The sequence below is a fragment of the Lepisosteus platostomus genome, chromosome 9 (genome assembly GCF_059453375.1).
Source record: "Lepisosteus platostomus isolate fLepPlt1 chromosome 9, fLepPlt1.hap1, whole genome shotgun sequence".
Classification (NCBI taxonomy): Eukaryota; Metazoa; Chordata; class Actinopteri; order Semionotiformes; family Lepisosteidae; genus Lepisosteus; species Lepisosteus platostomus.
In genome coordinates this window covers 8,073,318-8,098,978 of record NC_142619.1, presented here as the reverse complement: position 1 = coordinate 8,098,978, position 25,661 = coordinate 8,073,318, and the positions used below count along the sequence as shown (strand labels likewise).

General features: G+C 38.5%; 1 protein-coding gene across 13 annotated transcripts in view; it reads right to left on the bottom strand.

Moving 5' to 3' along the window:
• The window catches only part of LOC148654505 (ELKS/Rab6-interacting/CAST family member 1), a 341,414-nt gene that overhangs the window by 196,061 nt on the left and 119,692 nt on the right, over positions 1 to 25,661 (bottom strand). For 8 of the 13 annotated variants that reach the window (XM_088646780.1, XM_088646779.1, XM_088646777.1 and 5 more), the window contains 5 exons: positions 24,809 to 24,946; positions 17,351 to 17,491; positions 11,206 to 11,346; positions 9,474 to 9,509; positions 1,952 to 2,145 (listed from right to left, as the gene is read on the bottom strand). In XM_088646780.1, the coding sequence (XP_088502906.1) occupies positions 1,952 to 2,145; positions 9,474 to 9,509; positions 11,206 to 11,346; positions 17,351 to 17,491; positions 24,809 to 24,946 (650 nt within the window). The remainder of the gene's footprint in view (positions 1 to 1,951; positions 2,146 to 9,473; positions 9,510 to 11,205; positions 11,347 to 17,350; positions 17,492 to 24,808; positions 24,947 to 25,661) is intronic. The other 5 variants (XM_088646781.1, XM_088646784.1, XM_088646786.1 and 2 more) reach the window with 1 other exon arrangement.

Below are 25,661 nucleotides of genomic sequence, written 5' to 3'. Positions count from 1 at the left end.
CAGAATGAGCTCCTTTGATTGCATTCTCTCAAAACTAATTTAGAAATGCAATCATTTCAAATCCATTAGAAAGAACAAACAAAGAACAAAAAGAACCCTAATATTAACTTTCAGCTCTACAATGTTTTTTTAAGTCTTGGCATTCTCTAGATCAGGCCTGTCCAATCTTGGTCCTAGAGGGTCTGTGTTGTCTGTAGGTTTGCATTCCAACTCAGCTCTTAATGAGCTAAATCAGATGGTTACTGGCTTAACTGAACCAATTTATCAGCTTCTCCTTGCTCTTTGGCACCTAGTGAGACACAGAAAACCTGCAGATGCACCAGTCTACCAGGGCTAGGGTTGGACAGCTCTGCTCCAGATTTTAACATTTCAAATGCACTGTGCCAAACAAGGAGCTACTGCCCTGCCTGTTCTGCTCAAGTGCTGCTTTCAGCTCCCGACTTGTTGATGGTCCAGTGATGTGTCAGTGTTAATATAGAGCACATGCTAAAATACAGAACCTCATTGTACTGTAAATAAGGAACTATAACCTGTATTGGCTCATTTTGTTAATAAACATCATAACGCTATCTTGGATTCAAAGGTCTGTAATGTATAGTCACTTTTTCAGCAGTAAAAGCGCATAAAATTATAATGACAAGATTTGCTCTTTCTGCTGCAAAACACAGTCCTTTTTTACAAAACCATGAGCATACAGTAGCTGTACTGGCTCTTTTGAAAAAAAGCACTGTAACGTGAATATTTCTTAAGAGATGCATAATAACAGAATTATTAAAAATTTACTTGCCGCTTAGCGTTTTAATTGTTTCATTTCACCTACACTACAAGGCCTATTCTTAGACAGTGAGTTTGCCTGTATATAATTGTGTACTAAATAACAATACACGTAGTCTAGGTACCGCTGTCATGGAAACAGAAGGGAAAAAGCAAGAAATGATTAATTAGTGTCTCCGCTTGAAAAGATGAACTAAAACTTTCAATTAGATCAGAGATGGTGGGTAGGGGAACACTGCAAACTGCAGAGAGCTGTTCTTTTAGTCAAGCTTCCTTTCTATTCAATTCATTCTGTTATCGTATCAAAAACTGTTTCTGTGTTTTTAAAGGCAGTATAAGACCTCTGTCTTTGGTTTGGCACTCTGATTTTATTAAAGCACGGTGAGGTCATTCCTTGTCTAAAGCTCATAACGAAATACATATTTTATTATAAATCCTTCAGCCTAGTAACACCTCCAAGCAAAGGCTGGCACGAACTAAAACAGAATTATATACTGATAAAAAAAGCCATTACCTGCATTGCCCTTTGTTCATTATTAGCAACTAATCAATTTTTGTTAGCAAGGGGCCAGATGACCTCATTCGTGACCTTTCTTAAGTTGTACTGATTATGGACAGGAAATAGCACACCTGATTGTTGCCCCTGAGCAGAGATACATAATTCTGAACCTAAAAGAAAAAGGCCCAAAGAGGTCATAAAAAACAACTCAGTTGTACGTCATCACATTAGACAACATCACAGAGGTAAAAAGCAGGTTCTGTAAAGATCTTTTATTCACTTCAAAAGTAAAGCAATTATGGATCTGCTTATTCTTTGCTCAGAAGTAAAACAAGTAAAATACCTTTGGTGGGTGAACTGATATTGCTTGACGTGCGGTACATATGCAGTAAGCTGTAGTTTGCGTTTGCGACAAGAGATTCTAAAGTGAAGCACTAAAACAGCAGAAATAACTCAACAACTAAAGGTGTTTGAAGTCTGTGATGTAGAGGCTGAAGATTTTCGCAAAAACTGGAATGCTAACGTTGGTGTTGGGGTCAAATCCAAACATGAAAAGCACAGATTCCCTTCTATCGTGGTGAAAAGATTCCTGGAACAGTGTCAAACTGTTTCAAAAGCCACTCAAACGACCCCAACATCCACACACTCAGACACACAGGGGGGGTCAGATCTTCCTACCTCTCCAGCTCGGCAATCTTCTTGTCTTTGTCATTCTTCTCATTCTCCATCTCACGCAGGATCTCCAGCAGGCGGTCCACCTCGGCCTGGGCCTTGGTGGCTTCCTCGCGGTGCCCCGCCACCTCCTTCTCCAGGGCCTGGATGCGCTCTGCCAGCTCTGTGCTTGCCCGCGCCTCCATGGCAGCATCCTGGGCCTACGGGGAAGGGTGGAAGAAACCGTTCAGTCAAGGAGCCCCCATGGTGGATGACAGAAGCCTTTCACTTATGAGCCTTTCTCCAGCAGTCTGAAACTGAACAGTGTGTCGGAATAAAGATGGAAAAACTTTCCTTTGTCCACAAGATATTGTTATTGTGCTCTCAGTTCTAATCTTTCTCTATTTTCCATTCACGATATTTTCCAGAGTCGTCGTCAAGACCCATGGTTTGCAACTAGTCTGAACTTTATCACTATTATATTCTTTGCACCCAGCTAAAATGCATCCAAAATTAAACACAAAAGGTCTTTTGCGTGGTGTGTCTGAATGAAACCTATGACAGAATTCACTAATGAAAGCAGATCTGTGCAAAGCTGGACCAACCCCAATTCAGGGTCCTCTAGAGTGAATGTCACTGTTACAGTCCACATATAGCTGAAAGGGAATACTGAAGACAGTCCAACTTTTTAAAAAGTAATGCGAACACTAGTCTATGGTTTAACTACATTTAATGGCACAGTAAAAACAATGGTAACAAAACAAAAACAACTACACTACATTTACTACAGGTCCTCCTATTGTCACAGGTTTTTACTAGTCTAGTAAGTAAAAGCCTGATTAAAACTTGCTTTGCTTTTTTGCTTTGACATATCATCTTGCCCTTTACTATGTTGTATTACACTCTGCAGTTCTGATTTCAACAGGTTATGGCTCACAGTATCTGAGAATCATATCGCAGTATCTCACGTTGCTTACAGCACCAGGCAGTTAAGTCACATGTGAAACTGTGAGTCTTCGTTTTACCAACAAATTGATTCTTAATGGGTTGCCATGGGTAAAGATATTAAATAAACAATAAAACCCAGGGCTCTGTGATATGTTCAAGGAAAAAGAAAGACACTGAATAAGTGATAAGTGTTTTATGTCTCAAGGCCTTAAGAAAATATGATTATAATTATGCGGAGCTTTAGCAATAAGGTGTGCCAGTGAAAGGTTTTTCAAACCAATTATTCAGTTATTAGTTGTTCTCGAATTCCCATAAAGTTTCTTAAACTGAAGTGAAAAAACATTTAACTTAAGCTAATTTACAATGGGCTTTGCAAGTTGTAAATCACAATGACGCTAGACAGCAAAACCCTGCAAATCAAACCCATATTGCCATTAACACATTTCACAGAGGACAATGAGATGTACGTCTTACACTACTCACTCCAAGAATGTTTAAAGGATAGTACAAAAGACACAGAAAACACAGAACTCAACATGCTAACTATTACAGCATTTTAATAAGATTTTTTTTATTGTGCAGCAAATATAAATATTTTTCTTAATTCTGTGAATTAATAAATCACTCCAAGAGTTCTGGACCCTAGTGGTTTTATGGTTTATTAAGAAATGAAATATACCAATATCAATTTCTAAGTGAACTTATTGTAAATTTATTTTTCTCTTCTACTCCTTCTTCAAACTTTAATACATCCACACCCCTGTATCTTTTGAGGTTACGGTGTTTGAGTCAAATGACAAATGTTCACATAACTGAAATGTCTTTTTTCCCTACAACCTGATCATAATTTGCAGGCCCCGAGAAACCTTTAAAATTAGTTGAGTGCAGCTTTTTTCAGACAGGTACTGTTCAGTCCTTTCGAGTTCCAGGTACACATTTTCTTGCCAGGTACCATTAACATAAGCCAGAGTTTATGTATTTGTTCCCAAACACCAGAAAGTCTTTTTTTTTATTAATGATATTTTTCAAGTCAACATTTAAGGGCTTTAATTTGCACTTTCAAGTCTGTGAAGAGCCACAGAGATTTCCATAGAAGGTGCCAAATAATGCTGTCTGTGAAGCTGGGCGAAGGTTATGACTGCATTTACTATTTTACAGCTTGGTGTCCTGCATATCCAAGGAGAAATTCTGTCTGCAGGGGGAAAAAATAGACATTCTGAGGTCACCTTCCTGTCAGAGGTACTGGTATTGTGGTAGTTCTTGGAATTTTTTCCCCTCGAACAACTCACTAACTTTTCTCGTAATATTTTAATATTCTTCCATGGGTTTCCACACACGCTAAACTCAATAAACAATTTTAAAGAGAATGCTGACTGAAAGCAACACTGCCATATTATACCTTTACGAAATGCCAAGATATACCTAATCACAAGTCATGTGAGTTTACTGAAAACTAATCTAAAAAAACATCTAACCCTGTGAAGTTTCAAAAAGCTCTTGTGGGTCAGCTATTTATTATAAATGAAACTGGGCACCACCGTATTATGCTGTCCATAATAATTTATAACTATCACCATTTTCCATACACAATATGAGTGTTATGGAACTGCTGACACAAAAAATGCTTGTGAGCACAATTGCCAAACCATCTGAGATCGTGGGGTCCCCTCCTGTCTGAAAAATGTTTAGGGTCCTAATGAATAACAGCAGCAGCTCTACAACACAGTCCTTGTTTTTAAGATCTTTGGAATTAACTTTTAAGATCTTCATTCGTCCATGGCTTATCCCTATAAACAAACTAAACGATAGCGATAATGGCAAATATGATCAACCGTGAAAATCCCATTGAGGAAGACTTTTAGCATTTACCTTTTTTAAAGTGTTTTTACCTAGCAACGGTATGAAAGAACAATTCCAAGCATATTATTTGATGTTTTGATGCTAATGCTAGAAACTGCAGAATGTCTAGTTAAATTCCACACCTTTTATTTATACACGTCCTTTTGTCTATATACAAGGCAAAATTGCTTCTTAAGAATAAAGTGGCCAATTACAAAGAAATGCTTGTAGAGAAAAAAAAAACTCCTAATATGGAAATTTAGAATGAGCTTTCCTGTGTAAATTTGCTGTATAAAACTCATCTCGGTGGAGAGGTTACTCACAGACCTTTATGAGGGACTGCTCTCAGATCTGCATGATTATATCCTCCCCATGCGCAGGAATAAAGGGCTCTGCTTGACCACACCTAACCTGAGTGAAGAGTTTTCTTTGACACTATTTAATCATTTGAAATCACTTGACTTCTTAACTTACACTTGTCAGAGGCAGTACAAGAATAAAAAAAAATAGTTACTACTGAGAACATGATAAAATAAGCATTTCACCTCATAAACCTTAACCACACATTGTTTTTGTTTTTTTTTTCCTTTCTTGAAGAACATCCATCTATCCATTTTCCAACGGCTTCTTCCAATTTAGGGTGGTGAGAAAGTCAAAGACTATCCTGGCAAACACTGGGTGCAAGGACAGTGTTATACAGTGTTATATACTATACAGGACAGACAGACACGCACTCTAGGGCCGACTGTTCTGAAGTACTATATTGTACTGTACTAGTATGTCTTTGGACTGTGGAAGGAAACCAGAGCACCCAGAGGAAACCCACACGGACAAGGGGAGAACCTACAAACTCCATGCAGATAGACACCTTGGATTTGAATACAGGGCTCCAGCAGTGCAAGGTAGCAATGCTTACCTCTGCACCATCATGGTACCCTCTTGAAGAACATGTACATGAAACTCTGAAGTGTCAACTACACAGTAACAGTCTAATTAAAGACACAACAGCAGAAACCTATGGAAAACATATTAATCTTTTCATTAGCTTATTTTCATTCCCCTGTGGTGTGTACCTTGTGAAGGCAAGCAATATTTATTGGTTTTGATCTTCTTGGGTAGTACTATTAAGTTTATAATATATTTTGATTTGGCACAGTAATAAAAGACACAAAATAGGTTGGGGGGCAAACAACTGAGTAAACATGGAAAGGTAAATGGAAAGATAAATTTGCAGGGCATTCATGTTTTCTGCTCACTACTTTAAGCCAGCACTCTTAGAAGAGTGGGCTGAGCTTACTACTGCAGATTAAACTGTGTACATTACAAATCCAAGTGTGTCTATACACAGAAATGAGCTCATCCAATTAAAAAAAAAGTAAAAATCACATTATGTCATTGAGTGCTTGCACATTTTGTAAAACTCACAAACACCTGTCTTCACCTTACACGACATGCTGAAGCAGTAATCAAGATGTCAAGTCTAAAATTCATGAACAGACAAAAGAACAATGAATGATTCAGTAAAACAGATGCATAAAAACAGTCACTCAATTTTTGTCAACACAAGCATTCCTTAATTTCTAAGACTGGTCATGCTTTTTCAACTAACTTATCCAAAAAGATCCACCTGTGCCTTCATATCTTGTTAAAGAAAAGTTTCTATTTTGGCTGCTCCTATTGCTCTTGATGCTAATCATATTTCCACTAATGTCAAAGCTAAAATTATAAAACACACTTTCCTATAGCACCCAAAGTGCTTCACAGGCTTGAGGTGACTGCCATCACCAACCCACCGAAATGCAACACCTTTTAGGTCAACAACTGTGAGAACTTGATTAAGTAATGGTGACGTAGCCAGTGTTTGTTCACCATTTCATCTTGCGGAAAGCTGGCCTATAGTAAATCAGACGTAAAGGAGTGTAGATTCGTTTCCACTTCCTCTCCTGATATCTCAAGCATCTCCAACAGGTGGCCTGGAATGCCTTTGGCCTGACTGGAGAAAAGGCTCAACCATGTGGTCAACCTAGGATGCTTCAGTGAAATATGAACCTGGGGCCACAAGTTAAAACTACATGAAAAGACATTTTAATCTGTGAATAAATTTATTTCAGATTTTGGGAGTATGGAACAACTATGTTGTTAAGTCATAGTGCTGGTTGGGTAAAATGGCTATAATATATAAGATCCTCAAATAAATCACTGTAGCTTTTAACTACCCAAATAGGTTCCTCTCATTTATACTTTTCTTATATTCTCATATATAAGAACTATATATATATTGCACTATATGTCTCCTACATGCCTGTTGTAATACACAATGAACTAACACTAGTTTATAGAATATCCTCTTTTCCAGTCCTGGTGCAAATTTTGATTGTGATGGTGAGTGCAACAATGGAAACTTACACACATGCTACCAAAAAGTGTAGCATGGTAAATATATCTTAGTTTTATAAGTCTTTTTTTTGTTATACCACTGGTAAAAGAATAAAGTGCTTTCTTTTTTTGATGTACGAGGTGATTCTAGATTGTGTGCAACCTGAGCCCGAGCTAAAAGTACTGTACACCTTAGGAACATGGAACAGCCTGGAAACTAGCTTCTTAAATTTCATTCAAAAAACAAGGTGGAATAATAAAAGCCTGAATAATGTGGTTTCATCTGTGGGGCTTAGTATTTCAAGAGCTTTTATGATTAAGTGTTTTAATAATCAATGGAAACCAGAGGGTTTTATTATTTTTTACACAACATTATTAAAGTCACATGAGCTGCAGATACCAATCAAGCACGTACTTGTTGTTTTTATTAAATGTCTGAGATCATGAAATTATTAGACAACCTTTAAAATTCCTAATCCCCCAGTAAGGTGTCCTACTTAATTATTTTAAGGCACAAAAATGGGTCTTTTTCCTTTCTGTTATAACTTTTTAAATAACTATTTTCTCTCTCTGAAACATACAAACTGCAATAAATCACCTAAACTGTACATTAGTAATATATATAAGTATTTGCTGCTGGACAGACTCATTCTGACAAGGGGATTTAGAGAATAGAAAATAGAGAAAAATAGGGGATTTTGGAAGACCTTAAATTTATTTTGGCAACCTAATAAGTATTTAAGATTTCCAATTTTGAAATGAAGCAGACACACTTCTTGATTTGTTTTATTGAAACAATAAGTCTTTGGGTGCTGTAGAGAGAAAGATTTTAATATAGTTGTGCCTTTGCAGAAAGCTAGAAGGAAAGCAGAGCAGCAAGGCAGGAAGCACAATTCTTAATCTTAAGAGCTATTCCCTTAGAGACTTCCTTAGCAGCACAAAGCAAATGGTATCATTTACTTTAGGGAAGCAACGCAAATATTTTCTCTTTACTAGCATTGTTTTTTTTAAACAATACATATACTTAACACTACCTCAAGCAGAAAATAAATACTGGAGGTAAAATAACTTTTCCTTTATTTGCAGTGAATCCCCATCTACACAGCAATTCGGAGGTACATTTAATAAGCAAAACATTTTAAAAGAATGTGCAGCATCTTCTTAATGGAATTTTGTTGCAACTAGCTTTGACAAATTTCTGGGGGGAGGGGGTTCATCTTTGCCAACACCTTACATAGTACTGTAGAGATCACTGTCTTGTACTCTGACTTGAACACAAACTGGACAGGTTTATGCACAGAAACTCACAAATGTAAGATTACTAATGACGTCTACAAAAATGTGCTTTTTCTCGAAGCAGACTTTGATAAAAGTATGCAAACAAGTTTATGTTGGAGGCATGGCAAGCGTCCAATTGCAGCACGTCAATTTCTAATTTAAAGGAGAAAACTAAAAAAATCAATACAGGCCTTTTTCCTAATGTTCTTTTCAACTATAAATCATCCTACTCATTACAGATAGTAATATGTGCTGCAAACTCCAATTCTCCTTTCCAAAAAAGGACACTGAATTGTTTCCATCATATTTTGATCAGGATACTGTGTTTTCAAGTTCTGTCAGCATGTATGATGAAAGCTCTATCCAAAGCTCATGGGGACTCAAATGATACAGCAATGATTATTTCAAATCACATTCATCTGGGTCTCCAATGGATGATGCCTCCTTTTTTTTCCCCGTGAATCAAAATCCAGATGGTGAAACATCATGACAGCCTTTTCTGCCATTTAGCAAAACCATTCTGTTTGGTCTTTGCATAGATTTTACAGATTCGCCCATGCTGAAGAAAACCAGAATGGTCTTAAATTTGCCAAGTTTATGTTACCATTTCAATAAAGCTTTTGAAGATAATCCCTAGTGATAAAACAGAGTAGACATAAAAAATTTCATTGGACACAACTGTTTTTTTCTTCCCTTCCTGCTAGCTAATATATTCGCTTATTTAAATAGGCTGCCATCCAGAGAAGACCTTGTGTCACTCAAAACCTGGGCTGATCAGCATAAACTTTGCTTTAACCTGGGTATTTCAACTGCTTTGAACATGAATGGCATGTTGTGAAGTGGCTAATGGAGAAGCAGGTGCCAATAGCAATCAGTGATATCAGGTTACATGATAGATCACTGGGACAAAAATTGCTTCCATACTTATTAACTAAGATAGCGAGTGAGATCTGATGGCACAGCTCCAGCACGGGCACAGTCACACACACCAAGACAGACACAGAGGAGTGAGGGAGGGGTGCAGGACCAACCCATGCAAGCACAAACACACCCCAAGTCATGGGACGGACTGAGCTTGCAGTGGCAATTCAGAACAGGATGCACTTACAAGTGTAGGAGGATGGCCTGAGATGAGCTCAGTGTGCTTCAGGAGAGAACAAACAGGGGGAAGAGATAGGCAGGAGGAGAGAAGAGAGAGGCAAACAGAGAGAAACAATGACTACAATAAAGTCATCCTCTGGAAATAAAGACAAGCAGTTATTATGACACTGGATATGGTCAAATACAACAAAAACCAACCATATGCTATACAGTATATTGACAAAACGATCATGGATCCATTCCAGAAGACTGCAACTAGATGATTGAGGCTTGCATTTACAATCTCCTGATCAGTATAATTATTAATTCTAAGTTATAAAATTAAGTTATTCAAACAATTAATGGACACCGATTGGTTTAAAACAGGCATGAGTTTTGGGTCCCCCTCGAATCGTATGCTAGCATTTTCTGTGACTTTAGAAAATCAGTAGTGGTTGAAATATTAACTTCTTATTTTTACTTTAGATTAACAATTCCTGGGAAAAATCCACACCATACTATAGAAAGAGATATTCTTTATATTCCTTCCAGTAAAAAAATAAAGGAAGAAAAGGGTTTCAAAGGTTTTATATACTTGTATGTCCAAAACTACATAAAAAAGAAACAACCTTCACAGTAGGCAATTCTTTATGCTGTACAGTATATAATAGAATGGACAAAGGTTGGCAAATGTTATGCAAACCCCAATACAACAGTCCTTGCCCTTTAAAAGACTGTTTCATAAAGCTCACGAGTCCTACTGTTTTTAAAGAACATATATTCAATATATTCACTGCAGCAATGTAAAACAATACTTCTATAAATAATACTTTAACTATTGTTGTTCAAGTTAAAGTTAAAATGGCTACGCAAAAAATTATATTTTAAAATGGTTTCCAAATGACTTGAATACATGTGCATCCTGCCTATTTCTCTAACTCTGATTCAAATAAAATTTCAGCTGAACTAACATCTGACCTTTTGTTCTGAACCTTCTAAGTTAGAAAGCTAGGGGCTCAGAGCAGTGGAAAACAGCAGCTGCAGGATGTACTATTTGATTTGATTAATTGTGCACTTAGCGCTGTAAAAGCGCAGGTATATTCAAGCAGCTCAAAACCGAACTCTATTATCCACTAGGCACTCTGCCCCAGATACATCACTGAAACTGACTGGTATGAAAGTACAGCAGCTAATTCTAGTTAAGCACCTGTGCATGGCAAAACCTTCAAGTCTTCTCACATTCCTGTAAGAAAAAACATGATGTACAATAAAACACTGTAATTGTTAGGTTTGTGTAACTGCAACTGAACCCTGTTAACTCAGTGTTCCCTCTCAGTGCCCTCCTGTCGTCGAAATTAATGTAGAAAGGTGTGCTAATACCAACTGACACCATGTTCTCCTCTACTACTCTGAACTCGGGCTCTAATTAATTCTGTCAGAAGTGAGCAGTGAGTAGGAAAAGTACTAGGTGTTGTCTCAAACAACTTCCCCTCACTGTCCCCGAGGGTGTGAGGTGTGGGGCTGCTGCGTCCACAACGGTGTGAGCACACTCAAGCTCACTCCTCCCCTCAACTGGATTTTCTACAGTGGCAAACCCTTATACGAACAGGGCAGCAGGAAAGGGAACATAAATGCCAAGTCTTACAACACAACAAGAGACCTCACATGGATTTCACCTCCATGCTGTGAAATTTCCTGTTCAGTGGAAAATAGTTGTCTCATGAGCTTTTCAACAGATATGTTTTACAGGCCACTGTTACCTTCTTGAGCTGGTTTTCTAGTTTGAGGCACTCCTCCTTCTTCTGCTCCAGCGCGATCTCCATGCTCTTCAGCTTGGAGTCCTTCTTGAGGCCAGAGGAGGCCAGGGAGGAGGCATGCTCCTTCAGATCCAGCAGAGATGTCTGTGAGGGTTGAAGAGACAGAAAAATAAAACGACCGGACTCGTTACAAATGTGGAATTGTTACAGAAAGAGAAACTGCAGATGTTATCTGGCTGTAACGTGAATATCATAAAAAACTGTTTACACATTTGGAACAAATCCTGAACAACTACAAACAATACATATCATTACAATGATCATCCCACCGCTGCCAACTGTTGCTGCCAGCAGCCATATCACCCTGCAACTCACAACTGGCAACCCACTGAAGCTAAGCGGGTGTGAGCCTGGTCAGTACCTGGATGAGAGACCTCCTGGGAAAAACTATGGTTGCTGCTGGAAGAGGTGTTAGTGAGGCCAGCAGGGGGCGCTCACCCTGCGGTCCATGTGGGTCCTAATGCCCCAGTATAGTGATGGGGACACTATACGGTAAACAGGCGCCGTCCTTCGGATGAGACGTAAAACCGAGGTCCTGACTCTCTGTGGTCATTAAAAATCCCAGGGCGTTTCTCGAAAAGAGTAGGGGTGTAACCCCGGCGTCCTGGCCAAATTTCCCTTTGGCCCTTACCAATCATGGCCTCCTAATAACCCCCCTCTATGAATTGGCTACATAACTCTGCTCTCCTCCCCACTAATAGCTGATGTGTGGTGAGCGTTCTGGCGCACTATGGCTGCCGTCGCATCATCCAGGTGGATGCTGCACATTGGTGGTGGTGGAGGGGAGGCCCCATTACCTGTAAAGCGCTTTGAGTGGAGTGTCCTGAAAAGCGCTATTATTATTATTATTATTATTATTATTATTATTATTATTATTATTACAATTATTATTATTACAAGTTGGAAAAAATGTATACTGTATGCAGGATGCTGAAATGGAACAGTCAGAACCTTTTTCTTATCAGCTTTAGACATTTGTAACCATTTTCTGCCCCATTTTGTGAATTTTCACTTAACACGCATAACAGGCATAAATGGAATATTCTGCTTTTAATCATATAGTAATCTAAAATGCTAAAACATAAGATGGACTGTGTGAACAACAAGAGCTAATATGTTCTTAATGAGAACACCTTGCTATAGGGTGTAAAAGGTTGGCAGGAGGAGACAAGATGGAGGTTCTATAGATAGGTTATCTATCTAGAGGCCAGAGGGACTGTTGAATAGGTAAAGAAAGAATTAGAAAATAACTATTTTGAGAGGTTAATGCAGTGTACAATATGTAAATAAAGGCACTGTTTTTACCTTATGGCTGTGTGCCTGCATCTGTTGAGACCCATGTATAAAATAGATTGACTTCTATGGACCCCACAATCACAGGGGGTATAATGCCATCTCAGAATGTTTTCAAAGTAGTTATAGAACTGACTGCGGTCTGACTGTGACTCAGAGCTTTCACCCTTAATTCCCTGAGACAAGAAACCCCATCACCAACACCAAAGGATTAAGTACAGAGCTGCTTCTTACTGACATGTTTGCATATCCTGCGTATCTATTTATCTGATTTATACCTTTCTAAACCACATTAAACCTCCTGTTAGTTTTAGGTTGGGATCATACACTTAAACAACTCCTGATATGCATACCAAACAGATGTGTTGCCCAACAGTATTATATACTCATGTCCACATACATAAGATATTATGTGGTTTTGTATGCACAATTTTCATGGGAAAACTTATAATGATGTAAAGAACAACAGGAAGTGAAAGATAATGTAAATGCTTCTTGCACCAAGAGCAGGAGAGTATGAAACACCAAGTATGAAATGACTACCCAACTAAATGGTAACAGCATTTTGCCATAAAACTGGGACCATTGAGTATGCTAAGAAAATGATAGCTGAGGTATTTGGCTCAGTAGGTTAACTGCAATCAGGTTAGAAGGTAGAAGGAGGCTCTTAACAGGTCCTACAAAAACAACAATTATCATAATCATGAAAAGTGTTTGGTCATAAGCGTAGAAATATGATTCATAAAGCACCTGTGTGAGGCAAAGTTTCTTTCCTTTCTAGAACACGCTTAATGGGGAGAATACTCAAAATCGCCAGTGATGCCTGCCCACAGGGCACCAGTCCTTACGAGTTTGCAAGCACTGCTTCTGTTCTTTAGGCTGACATTGACTCACCGAGGAATTTCAGCAGTGTTTTTACCCCTCATTTATAAATCAAGAATGCATAAAGACACCCAAAGCAGTTTCTCTGATAAAGAGTGTTTGGTCAGTAGTAAATGGTGTATCTCTGTGCACTACAACTGGTGTTTGCATAAAAATATAGCTGATGCTACCATTTGGCCTAAGAGCAATGTCAGTCTACAAATGGTGCCTCTGACAAAAGCAAAACGCATCCATGCAAACACTGCATGACTACAATCTGTCAGATGTGCAATAACGGGAGACTGTTCTGCCTTGGAATGATACAATAGCCTGAGAATATGAGCAGAATTCTTCTTTGTTTTTTGTTTTATTTTTGAAGAAGCTAATTAACCTACCAGCACGTCTATGGATTGTAAGAGGAAGGTGAAGCACGTGAAGGAAACCCACATGAATACGAGGAGAACATACAGTACAAACTTCGCATAGATAGCACCTCAGGACGTAAACCCAGGGCCCCAGCACTGAAAAACAGTAATGCTAACCACTACATCACTATGCTGCCTTATAATTAATTATAATTTTTTGCAGACCTATTTAATAGAGCACAGCAAATGCTACATTAAATAAAAACAAGCTTCATAAAAAATTACAGGGAAGAGTGTAATCTTTGTCTCCCAAAATGGCAGAATAAATGTAGATGTCTAACAATTTTATAGTACAGTTGAAAGAATATACTGAGCTGAAAATAAAACACTCTATAAATGGTACCTACACAATGTACACAAAAACCTCAACTCAAAACAGAGCCTGTAGTCTCATTTTTGAATGATTTCTGGAAAACGTCAAGTCCCTAAACATGGATTTCAGGGAAACTGTGATACTTTCTCACGGATCTAAATTTGCTTTCAACCTGACTGGAAAGTGGTGTAGTTAGGCGTCCTATTGGCTGCCATTGGCTGGTGCTTCATGGCACACATAGGCTGTCTGGCTGGGAGCTCTCTTCAGTCCGCACAGGAGACCAGACAGCAGAGAGGAATGCAAGCATCGGACAGCAAAACCACAAAAACAGAAAATAAAACACTACCTAAAAAAGCACAGGCTTTTTTTTTTCCTCCTTAAAACACCGTAAGCAGACACTGCTCCCTTTTTTTGCTTCTTTACTAGCCAGACTGCAAAGCTGCTCTTAGCACGGATGACCGATAATGCAAGATATTTCTTCGAGAAAAAGTGTTTAACCACAACCAGAAGCTGCTTAGTTGCTAAACGTAACATTAAAAATAAAAGTGCACTGCTAGCTCAACCAAAATAGTGCAAATCTGCAAATATTTAACTATTATGTGAATTTATAAAATGCTACAGACCCCATAGAATGTTTGACAATTCAATCTGCTGGTACTTCAAAAATTCTCAACATTTACATAAAACTAAAGGAACCAACAGTATGAGCAAAAAAGAATTAAAACTCATTATCCAAATTCCAGAATCGTTCTGTTTTATTTATGCTTCTAAATTAGGCAAAAAATCCAAAGATGGTAAGATTTAATTGACAAATACTGGTAAAGAAGACATTTCTTAAAATAACTTACTTAACAAGAATAAGAAGCAGCAATAAGAATATTGCCTTAGGTCTTGCTGTTAACATGGCTAGTTTTAAATAAAAAAACAGGTTATAGAGGCAGAGATGGTAAAAGTGGTATTAAAATGATTGGGATATATTCAGTGTGAAACAGAAAGCACTGTGCTAACTTTAAACAGAAGAGGGGAAATTTCCTAAAGCAGTAAGAAGGATAACACAGTTTTAGTATTCAAGTCTACATGTACTGTATGTTACCACATGACCACATTGAAGAGAAAGCACTTCAAATCTGGGTCCATTTTTTTTCAGTGTTTCAGTGAATACATGACCATAGCCTTTTCAATTATAGGCCCAACTCTAGGCAACAAAAGGGTCTTTTTTTAATATCGTTAATGTCCTCTGCTTTACCAAGCAAACAAAAAATAACATCCCAGCCTCCTACTTTACGTTAAGAGCACTGTACATTTTAGTATAAAGAAAAACCAAAAGTAACTCTCAAGCCATCAACTACTAAATACAATGAGGAATTTGTAAATACTGTATATTTTTGCAAATTATTGCTTAATAAGAAAAAAACTGACCACTGTGTCAGAGGTATGGATGAAAAAATAATACCTCATCTTGGAGAATGGACTCAAAATATTACCGTTATATTTCTGAAGCAAATAAAATCTCTCAATTTAGACCATCTTAGAATATAAAAGAAGCCTTTGTAACTTTGTCCAAAGTAAAATATAAGATTTTTTTTAATTCAACCTACCTATATTTGCTGATGTAATTATTTTTCACTTTTTTATAAAAGCATTTAAGGACCCAGAGATCTTACTCAGATTAAGGCAGGATCTGCAAAATGTGACAAAAAATCTTGAGAGGGTGAAACCACACAGGTCTGAGGAAGTCAAGATACAAGACCTTTATATCCAGATTTTCTGTTCCACTCCTCTATGGGTTTCATGTTTAAATTCTCACATGACAACAAGACTTCTTGTCAATATTAAATGTATGTAGTGAAAACATACCATATGGGTAGGTGGTGGGGATATCAAAATATAAATGAGGCTAACCGCAGAATATGTTGGCAGGAAATCAGCTACTGTAGCAATGCACAATATACAAAGGCAAAGGCTCAGCAGTGAAGCTAGGTTCAAGGGGCAGGAAGAAGGATAGATTCTTCATTAGAGGGGCTGTCTCAATACTGGGATCAGAGAATCAATCTTTCTGTCAGGACATGGGCTCCAGCACAGAGTGACTGTGACTGATTTTTTTAATGGAAGCTGCATACATCATCACTGTCTGCTACTTATAGACAGATGACTTCTGCAAGTTTCAAGAAGAAGCACGGTAGAATATTCCTTTTCATGTGTATCTGGCTACAGTAAGGGAAACTCCACTTTTAAATTCCTCGGGGAACACAGTCTTTACCCTCCTTACATAAAAAAACAATCTTCTGGTGATAAGGTTAATGAAGCAAGTCCGCTAAAATTGCAACAATTCTAGTTTAAATTTTCTTTATACATGAATATTGTCTGAAAAATCGACATGAAAAAAGAGAAGGGTTATTTTTCTTCTAGTGCAGATTAAGGTTTTTTTTTTTACCTGACATTCTAGTTTTCAAATGAGTCTCCCACAGAAACTTGATGGTACTATTAAGGCCTCAGGCCTTAAAATAATAAAACTAATAACAAATCTAGAAGCATGTAGGCAAAGGAACCATTCAGATATGAAAAGAGCTGTTTAAAATGTATTTACAATTTTTTAATTATTTATTATAAATACAAAATAAAGTCTGCATCAATAATCCTAATGCCATGGCAAGAGGGGAAAAATAAACTTTTACATTATTTGTGGCCTTTTTAATATTAAGGAAGGGTATATTATTTAGCATTTAACAGTCAGACTGCAGCAGAATAATGTATATCCTATGCACTATATAACAGAGAATGGGAGAAAAGGAATGAAGATAGGAGAGAAACTAGTATTTCCAATTCAAATAATAAGTATGTTTGGGAACTAAACTAGACATTTATGACTGCTAGTCAGCTACACTGTAACACTTCCATTTTTAACTCTGGGTAGCATGACTTCAGCATCCCTGCACAAGCATATAAAGTAGCTCTGTTGGTAAACTACTCCTTGAACATCACCGAAATGTGAAACACCAACCAAGAGTTTTTGCAGTTTTGGTATAATAGTTTTGGTTTATCAAAATCTGTTCTTGGTGTAACCCTTCATAAAACCTAAAACAGTTCACTAGAAGAGAGGTAACTGTACCTGCAGAAACAGAAACAAGCTGCTTTTAGTGTGAAAACAGAGGTCATACCCTGAATCCCTTCAGCTTGAGGCATGGTCAGTACCCACCTCCCTGTCCGACAGGTCTCCCTGCAGCAAGCTGAGCTTCTCCTTCAGCTCCTTCAGCTCCTTCCTGTTGCTTTCCAGCTCCTCCGTCCTCTCGCGCTCGTCTCGGTCTCGCTGCTCCTTCAGGCGCTCGATGATGCGCTCCTGAAAAAGGAAAACATGGCCCAGCTGGTCAGCACAGCCTCCATCTGAACAGGCCCCGCAGTTCACGCACTTCAAACACTGCCACCTGGACTCCCCTTCACCTAACTTTACAGTACACAGCACAGAAAGTCCAAGGCCATAGCCAGGCTAGTAGTTAAAAATACACAGAGGGATAGGTAGATGGGTATCAATGACTTCCTTAGCAGGCAGAGCCTTCCCTAAAGGTTGATTATGCTATCAGTTTAATCAAATAATTCAGAAAACCTTGTGAATAAGGACAATGGGCAGAGGCAGGCAAAGCTTTAAACAGCTTTATTGCTATTACTAACATCTAAAAGAAAATGTGATGATGAGTGACTTTGCACGATGCCTGAAGTCTTCGTATTTGACCAAAAAAAATGCCCAGGCCTTAAATACTCAATCCAGTGTATTTTTAAGTGCCTTTTAAAATGTAAGAGTTAATGACGAGCAGTCAGAAGAAACACCGTACAGACACTCCAAAAATCTGACACTGCATCAGCAGAGAAACAACAGAAAAGGTCAGCTCCCTTGAAGTGCAGGGCTGCTGGCACTAGTCAGCTAGACTGGGTTGCAGATTCTCTCCAGACAGCACTATGCATGAATATGTCTCCCTGCCAGTTTTAATATGAACTTTAGTATTTTAAATTTCATAAAATGTGTCTTCAGCTAGCAGACAGAGACGGCCTTATGTATAAAATTGTATTAAGTAAGATGGTAGAGGTCATTTTATACACTTTGAGCAGAGAGCTGACAAAGTCAATTTCCTTCTAGCTGCTAAAGGTGGAAAGCCCAACCTGGAGTGAAGTACAGTAACTTTTACTGCAGCCAGCAATGAACTTGCACTGCATCAATAGGTGCTGCATTAAGGAAAGTCAATTAAATTAATTGAAAAAGGCTCATATTCATGACAGCATAATCCCAAGGTGAAGGTATAGATTACAATAAAATGAAATTAAAGTTTGAAAGAAAGCAGCTAGCCCATTTCGCAGTTTGTCGTCTTGTAATTTCAAAAGTACAACTCTTTTACAATGATGTAAGAGCACAATATTGGAGTTGATAATTAATCTCAAGATTTTATTTACATTTCTGCTATGGTTTACATAGTCTGGGAATTGAAAGTACCTAACTGATATGGTTCTTTTGGAACTTATTAGTATACAAAAAGTTATATGAAAAGCCAAAGATTAGTACTTATACTCACTGCCTAAAGTAATTCAACTCCATTTTTAACGTTTAAATTAAAACGGATATGATATGAGCCTGTCTGGGGGCATCTTGACTTGGCACAAACTACACACACTAAAGCACACACTATATTAAAAATTTAGAATGAGTTTAAAAGTTTAAAAGAGTCTCTGGCAGCATGAGCATCAAATGCCCCTACACTGGCAAATAAAACTGTTAAAAGGAAAAACACAGTCCTACAGTGGTATAAGATGTGAGTATTAGGAGTGGAATGCAGATGGTTAGTGATGAAAGTATATTTAATACTTTCAATGCCATGCAGGTACTTTAACAGAGTTGCAGGTGATGTCTTGATGTGAAACAATCCAAGCTGTATCCTATCTGGATGAAACTCGGTAACACATGAGGTCCTATAGCATGAAGTCTTTAAAAACTACCATAGGGGAGACTCTTGAGGAACTCTTGAGGTGTGCTATCGAACACCGGTTTGCCGACTGGAAGCTACACTATTGATTATTTCACACCTGCTCAACTGTAAACTGATGGCAAGGTGCTACTGACCAAGCAATACTAGGATTGGCTGCGCTCGAAAAACATCCAGACTTTCGCAGGCTTGCATGCAAACAGTCCCATTTGCACTTTGCCACTGACTCTCATGTCAGTCATTCGTTCACATAGTACTCTGCTGTTTGCACCATGTTCAATAAAAAAGGAAATACGTAATGGAAGTGCGTCTTTTGGAAGAGGTTCTACAACAACAAGTAGAAGAAGACCATGAAGATGTGAAAGGATTTTAAAAGAAAAATAACTGCAGGTGAAAAATATGACACCTGCCTAAACTGTGTGTAGTTTTTAATGTTCTGCTGTATTTTTTAAACAAGCACTGCATAGATTGAGGTTTTGAATCTGATCTTATTATGATCTGGTTTAAAGTGCGTGTACTCGCGTCGTTGTTTCCATGACTTCGTCATGCCAATCTGAAGATCGAGAAGACGCTGGCACCACAGGTTGGGCTGGTCTCCCTGCCAACGCACCTGACAGCGTCCCAGGATTGGGTTTGTATTAGTGTCAGGGGAGGCCGGAGGTGGAAGATTCTAACCAACGCTATCGTCCCCCTTCACCGCCACATGCCCTGCACACCCCCAGCCAAATGATGTACAACAAAAACCTGGGGAACAGGGTACACCCCTTTCACATGCGTGACCCTGAACAATAACCGTGCTGGCGGCAACTGAGGCATTCCCCACATTTCACACGGAGCCTTAATACAGCAACGCAGCATTTATTAAAAGTGACAGAGGGGAGCGACCCCTGCCACTGCCATTTGAGAGGAGGTCAAGCGCGTGGTAATGTTTGTGGAATTCCTCATCGAGCCGGCTGACAACACAATGCATTCTTCTGTTACCAACTGGGAGGGCTGTCTGCAGCACCAAAATGGGTCACGCGCCATTTTCAACAGCCCCTTTCTTTTCCTTCTACAGTTTGAAAAACTAAACAATAACAAAGCAGACTAGATGGATATTGGTATACACTGACACTGAGTAAATGTTCCTTTGTCTTATCTGACTTAAAAGTATTACTACTCCTCCCAGCTTTTTATGTTGTGGCTCATTAATCAAAATCATATCTCTGTCTGCTGCTATTGCAAATCAGCAAAGCATTTAGCTATTTTTTATGAGCACCTTTTTCTTTCAATTTGTTATTAACGCCGCTGCGCTTGAAAGGACATTACCAATCTCTAGCACTGAGAAAAGGGTATTTATAATTTGTAAAGAAGGCCCCTATCATTTCAAAAGCAAAAAAAAAAGCATTCTGTAAAATTCCAACTTTTGCCTTGAAATGTGCTGTGCTCTAGAAATAAAGGCTTTTTATATCGTGCCAATGATGCTCACGAGGCCCAGGGCTGCTGTGTGTGGAGAAGGAGGAACAGACAATGGGAAATCAGCCAGGTGCTCTCTGTGCTCGAGTCAGTGAATTCCAATGGCTGACAAAGCAACAATGACACTGGGTGGCTGAGTCTACTAGACATTGGTTAAGTCTGTGTGTTGTGCCAAGTAGTGTGGGCACCGGGGGCACGACTCAGCACAGGGACAGCCAGGGGAGATATGCCACTGTAAAATCCCTACCTGACAACCGGCAAGGCACGGACTTGTGAAAGTGGGAAGTGAAAGCTGTGTGATAAGTTTGCAAAGTTTGACAATCCACAGTAAAACTCAGCTTCTCTTTTAAATATCAGGAATTCTTAACACTGCCTTTATATAGTACCTATAGAATATCTACAGCCCCATCAGAATTTTCACCTTTTATTGCCTTATAGCCTAGAATTAAAATTTTTCATTTACATTTCTATATATTCTAGTCCATAACTTCCACATAAATAATATTCTAGAATTTGTTTTTAAAAATGACTTAAAAATAAATTCTTGCCTAGCTTGATTGGATAACTGCCCACCTTCTAAATTAGATGAGGTGTAATTAATTGCCATCGAAATCACATATCAAGTTAACTGGCCACCACCAGTGGGAAACTTTAGTGATTCACATGATCTCAAGAAAAATCAGCAGTTCAGTAGATGCTGTCTGCCAAAGGAAAGACGGGACCATGAGCACCAAGGAGATTTAAAAATGACTCCAAGTCAAAGTTATGAAAAAGATCATGGAATGGGTATAAAAAAACAAAGGCCTTGAATATCCCTTAAAGTGTGTTCAGGGCAAAAAATAAGAAGTGGAAGGTGTGTGACGCCATCAAGATCTTATCTAGATCAGACTCCAAACTGAATGACCAAGCAAGAAGGGGACTGATCAGAGAGGCTACCATGAGCAATTAGCAACTTACCATGAGCAATTAGCAAGAGCTAAAGGCCAAGACAAGCACTTCAGCAATCTGGCTGGTATGGAAGGATGGCAAGAAGGAATCCATTAAAACAGCAAGAGAGCATTAAGGGTGACAATGCAAACACAAGGCGAAAAGTTTTGTGGCCTGATAAAACTAAAATGGAACTTTCTTGCCTAAATGGAGAACATTACTTTTGGCACCCACCACAAAGTACACCATCCCGACTGTGAAGAATGGTAGTGGCAGCATCGGCTTATGAGGATATTTATTATCGGCAGAGACTGGGGCACTTGTGAGGACAGAAGGGAAAACAAATGGACCACAAGTGCAGAGAAGTCCTTGAGGAAAACCTGCTGAACCCTGCAAGAAAGCTGAAACTGGGACAGAAGTTCAACTTTCAGAATGAAAATGAAGCAAAGTGCAAAGCCAGAGATACACTAAAGTGGCTAAGGAACCAAAAGGTAAATGTCCTGTCCAAGCCCCTGACCTAATCAAACAATCAAAACTGAGGCAGACTCAGACTGATGTCCATTAAGGCTCCCCAATGAACTTGAAAGAATTTAAATGGTTTTATAAAGAAGGTCATATATTTCCAAATTTAGGTGTGTAAAGTTGACAGAGATCTATCCCAAAACACTCACAGCAGTAACTGCTGCTAAAGGGGCAGGGTGGTGGAGACTTATTAAATTATGATGTTTCAATTTTGTATTTGTAATATATAATTTTTTCCTCAATAACATATTTCCCCTTAAAAGTATGGAATATGGTGTGTAGATAAGAGGGACAAAAACATTTAAATGCATGAAACTCTAAAACACTGACACAACAAAAATATGAAAGGTTAAAGGCATGAAGGGGTCTATAGGAAGTGTATACTGCATACAAGGTACTATTTAGATTTTTTTACTATAACATGAAGAGAAACATTAAAATAGCAAATGCTTACTATTGAAACCCATAGATTAACTAGGTGTTTACATCCCTTTCTCCTCCTTTATAATATTAACACAGCACTAATATGTGCTGGCAGCCCAGTGTCCTCCTCTAACTAAGAAAGCTATATAGCTGGGGAGAAGGGTGTTACCTGATAATCAGTTGAGGATATTTTCATAGTAAAGTTATTGGTTGCTGGTTTTTCTGAACACACTTAAATTTTGTCTTCTACAGTAACTACCATAGACCACTGTAACTAAAACAGACACTGTGGACAATACTGGTGGTGGTACCTGACTGTGATCTCTGGATTACAATGTCAAAACAGATGGGTTTTTTTAAAAACTGTATTATAGACACTACTAGAACCTGTCCCATATGTGAGATAGCAGTCAAATCTATTCTCCTAGAAGCACAGTATAACGGGAGAGGCAGTGTTACCAAATACATCATGTTATGACACATATTTTTAAACCACTGCTTCAATTTCAGGGAATGTTCCACTTCAAAACCTTTATAATAAGTAGAGGAAAGCTATTGTGTGGTCAGAAAAACCAGCATAAATAACATACAGATACCTTTACTGATGTATTAGGCAACACACCCCAATTGTGCATCTTTATTAGCAGGACATCATGGACTACCATCAACTTTAAACATTATTGTCCACAGTTAATTACAGAGAGGTTATTTGTTGTATGATACAAGTGGTTCTAGGTAAAGAAGAATTAATTATATTATTCTATCCTCTGCCTCTCTTTTCAGTCTTTACACTTTACACAGCTTTTCAATGGCTCTGTAAGCACATACAGATACATTTATTATATTTCTTCAAACCTGATCTTCTTTATGCCTAAGGATGATACAAAATCTATGTAGCACGTAACTTTTAACTATAAACTACATGGAAGCCAAAGAGACACCTTCAACACAAAAAAGTTTTTTTTTTTAAGTTGGTGTGGGATACTCCTCATTGCAGCTTTCTATGACATGGTCACTGGTCAAGTAGGTTTCAAAGAAGGCAGTAACTCAGTCCTAGTCCCATGCTGTGAATTTGTACATTTTTAGTACAAAAAGCGTGTTATTAAAAGCAAGTGAAGTTATTCATAAAATGCATCAGTAAAACCTCATTTAGACTAAGAAAAGTATATTATACTTTTAGAAAGAGTTTTGTTTTTAAAAAGAAACAAAAACGATTCCAGTGGACAGTTATGTAGAGAAGGGTTAAACTAACTTTCATAACTTCAGTCTAGAGCAAAAGAAGATTGACAGGACATTTGATTCAAATCCTATCTACATTGTAGGGACAACTAAAGGAACAATCTGACAAGTAGCGGGGTCCCAACTGGAACAAAAGAAGGAAATTCATGGGCTCTCCTGAGCGGCTCTAAGAGCCAAGAAGCCACCATGACCATAGTTTGCGCTTGGATTATGTCACACAAGTGGCCGGGTTGTGCTGGGGGTAGTGGGAGATTAGTCAGCTACACAGTGACCTCTGCAGTCTCGCAGTGCTGTCAAGAGAAAGATGTGCCTCTCCTGCATACGGTGCAGAATCTCCAGTACGGGACTGAGCCATGATGTGTTGAAAGACAAGCGGCTCAAAGGCGGAGGGCTCAGAGAAGTCTGTCTACACTTCCTCTTTCTCCCACGTGCGGTCACAGCATTCGGTTCGCAGCCGAGAGTCGAGCCAAGAAACACAATTAGCTTTTCCAAATCGTTTGGGTATAAAACAAACATCTGTAGCATTTGAATTAGAATTTTCCCTGTTAAAAAAGGGTAATTTACTTAGGATAGAGAACGGGAAATGCTTCTTTACACAAGGAACTGTACATGTCTAGAATAGGCGTCCTTTTTCAGGTGGTCGGACCCACATTCTGAGCTCCATTAAGAAGTGCCTGGGTGAAATCTTGGGCTGAATGGGAATCTCTGCTGTCTTACCGCCTTTCGTATGTTACATTATTATCCTGTTACAGAGAAATGTATGAGACCAGCCAATTCCAATATGGTAATCCTGTTGCTCTGCTCTCACGGTCTAAAGTGACAGCATAGAAAAAAAAATCATTTACAGCAGTAACACTCACAAAAACATTATTGGGGAAAAATGTGCAGGAGTGTTTTTCTTAGTTTTTTTAATTTAGTTATCATAGTCAAATGTGCTGCTCTATATCAGTATACTGTAGGCTAGCATATGAGCTAGCCCGAGTTAAGGTGAACTCCTTGGTGTTCATACAGCAAATGCCTACTATAGGTGATGGGTGATGGAATACTTGGGTTTCTCTTCAAGTTCTGAACAAGTCTCCACCAATTTGTTTTGAATGGGATGGATCCAGGATATGACCAACCTTTTCAGCCAGGGCCTCCTCCAGCGTGGTGAGGGCAGTGTCAGTGTTGGAGGTGTCGGCCTGCAGGGATTTCACCCTCTCCTTCAGGCTGCTCATCTGCTTCTCCTTGTCCCTCAGCTGCTCCTGAAGGTTCTCAATCTGCCATAAGACGACACAGGGCCCAGTAAGAGCAAGACATTAGACATTAGCTGATGTGTGGTGAGCGTACTGATGCACTTTGGCTACTATCACATCATCCATGTAGGGGCTAAACATTAGTGTTGGTGAAGGGGAGTCCCCATTACCTGTAAAGTGCTTTAAATAGATTATCCACTAAAGTACTACTGTATGTAAGTATAAGAAATGATTACCAAGACAAACAACCAAAACAGCATCTCTTTCCCACCTGCCTTTTGCCAATTCAAAAGTGAAAAGTTTTGTTTCTTCTACTACTCCTTGACTCAATTACACTATTTAATGCTTTTTTTAGAAGTATTAAGCTTTTAATTGTTTTGGTAATTATAATCAAAGGTGCAATTTCCTACTCCATTATAGTTTGGGGAAAAAAAAAGAAATAATATGGTGTAAAAAAAAAAGTACCATTTGCTCAGGAGCATTTATTTTATGGATGAGATCACATCAAATACAACAATCCAAACTACTATTTCATAACATGATGAATAGTAAGAGGAAATGAAGAGAGAGCTTCACGCAGGACATCGCCATGGAACGGCACCATCTTGTTGTTTTGGCACTATGTGGCAATAAACATATGGCAATAAACTACTCTACTCTAGAGGAAATGAAATACAACAATTGCCATTGGTTGTGATTTTAATACCTTTCGGTTTATAGTAATAACTTTCTGTTTGCA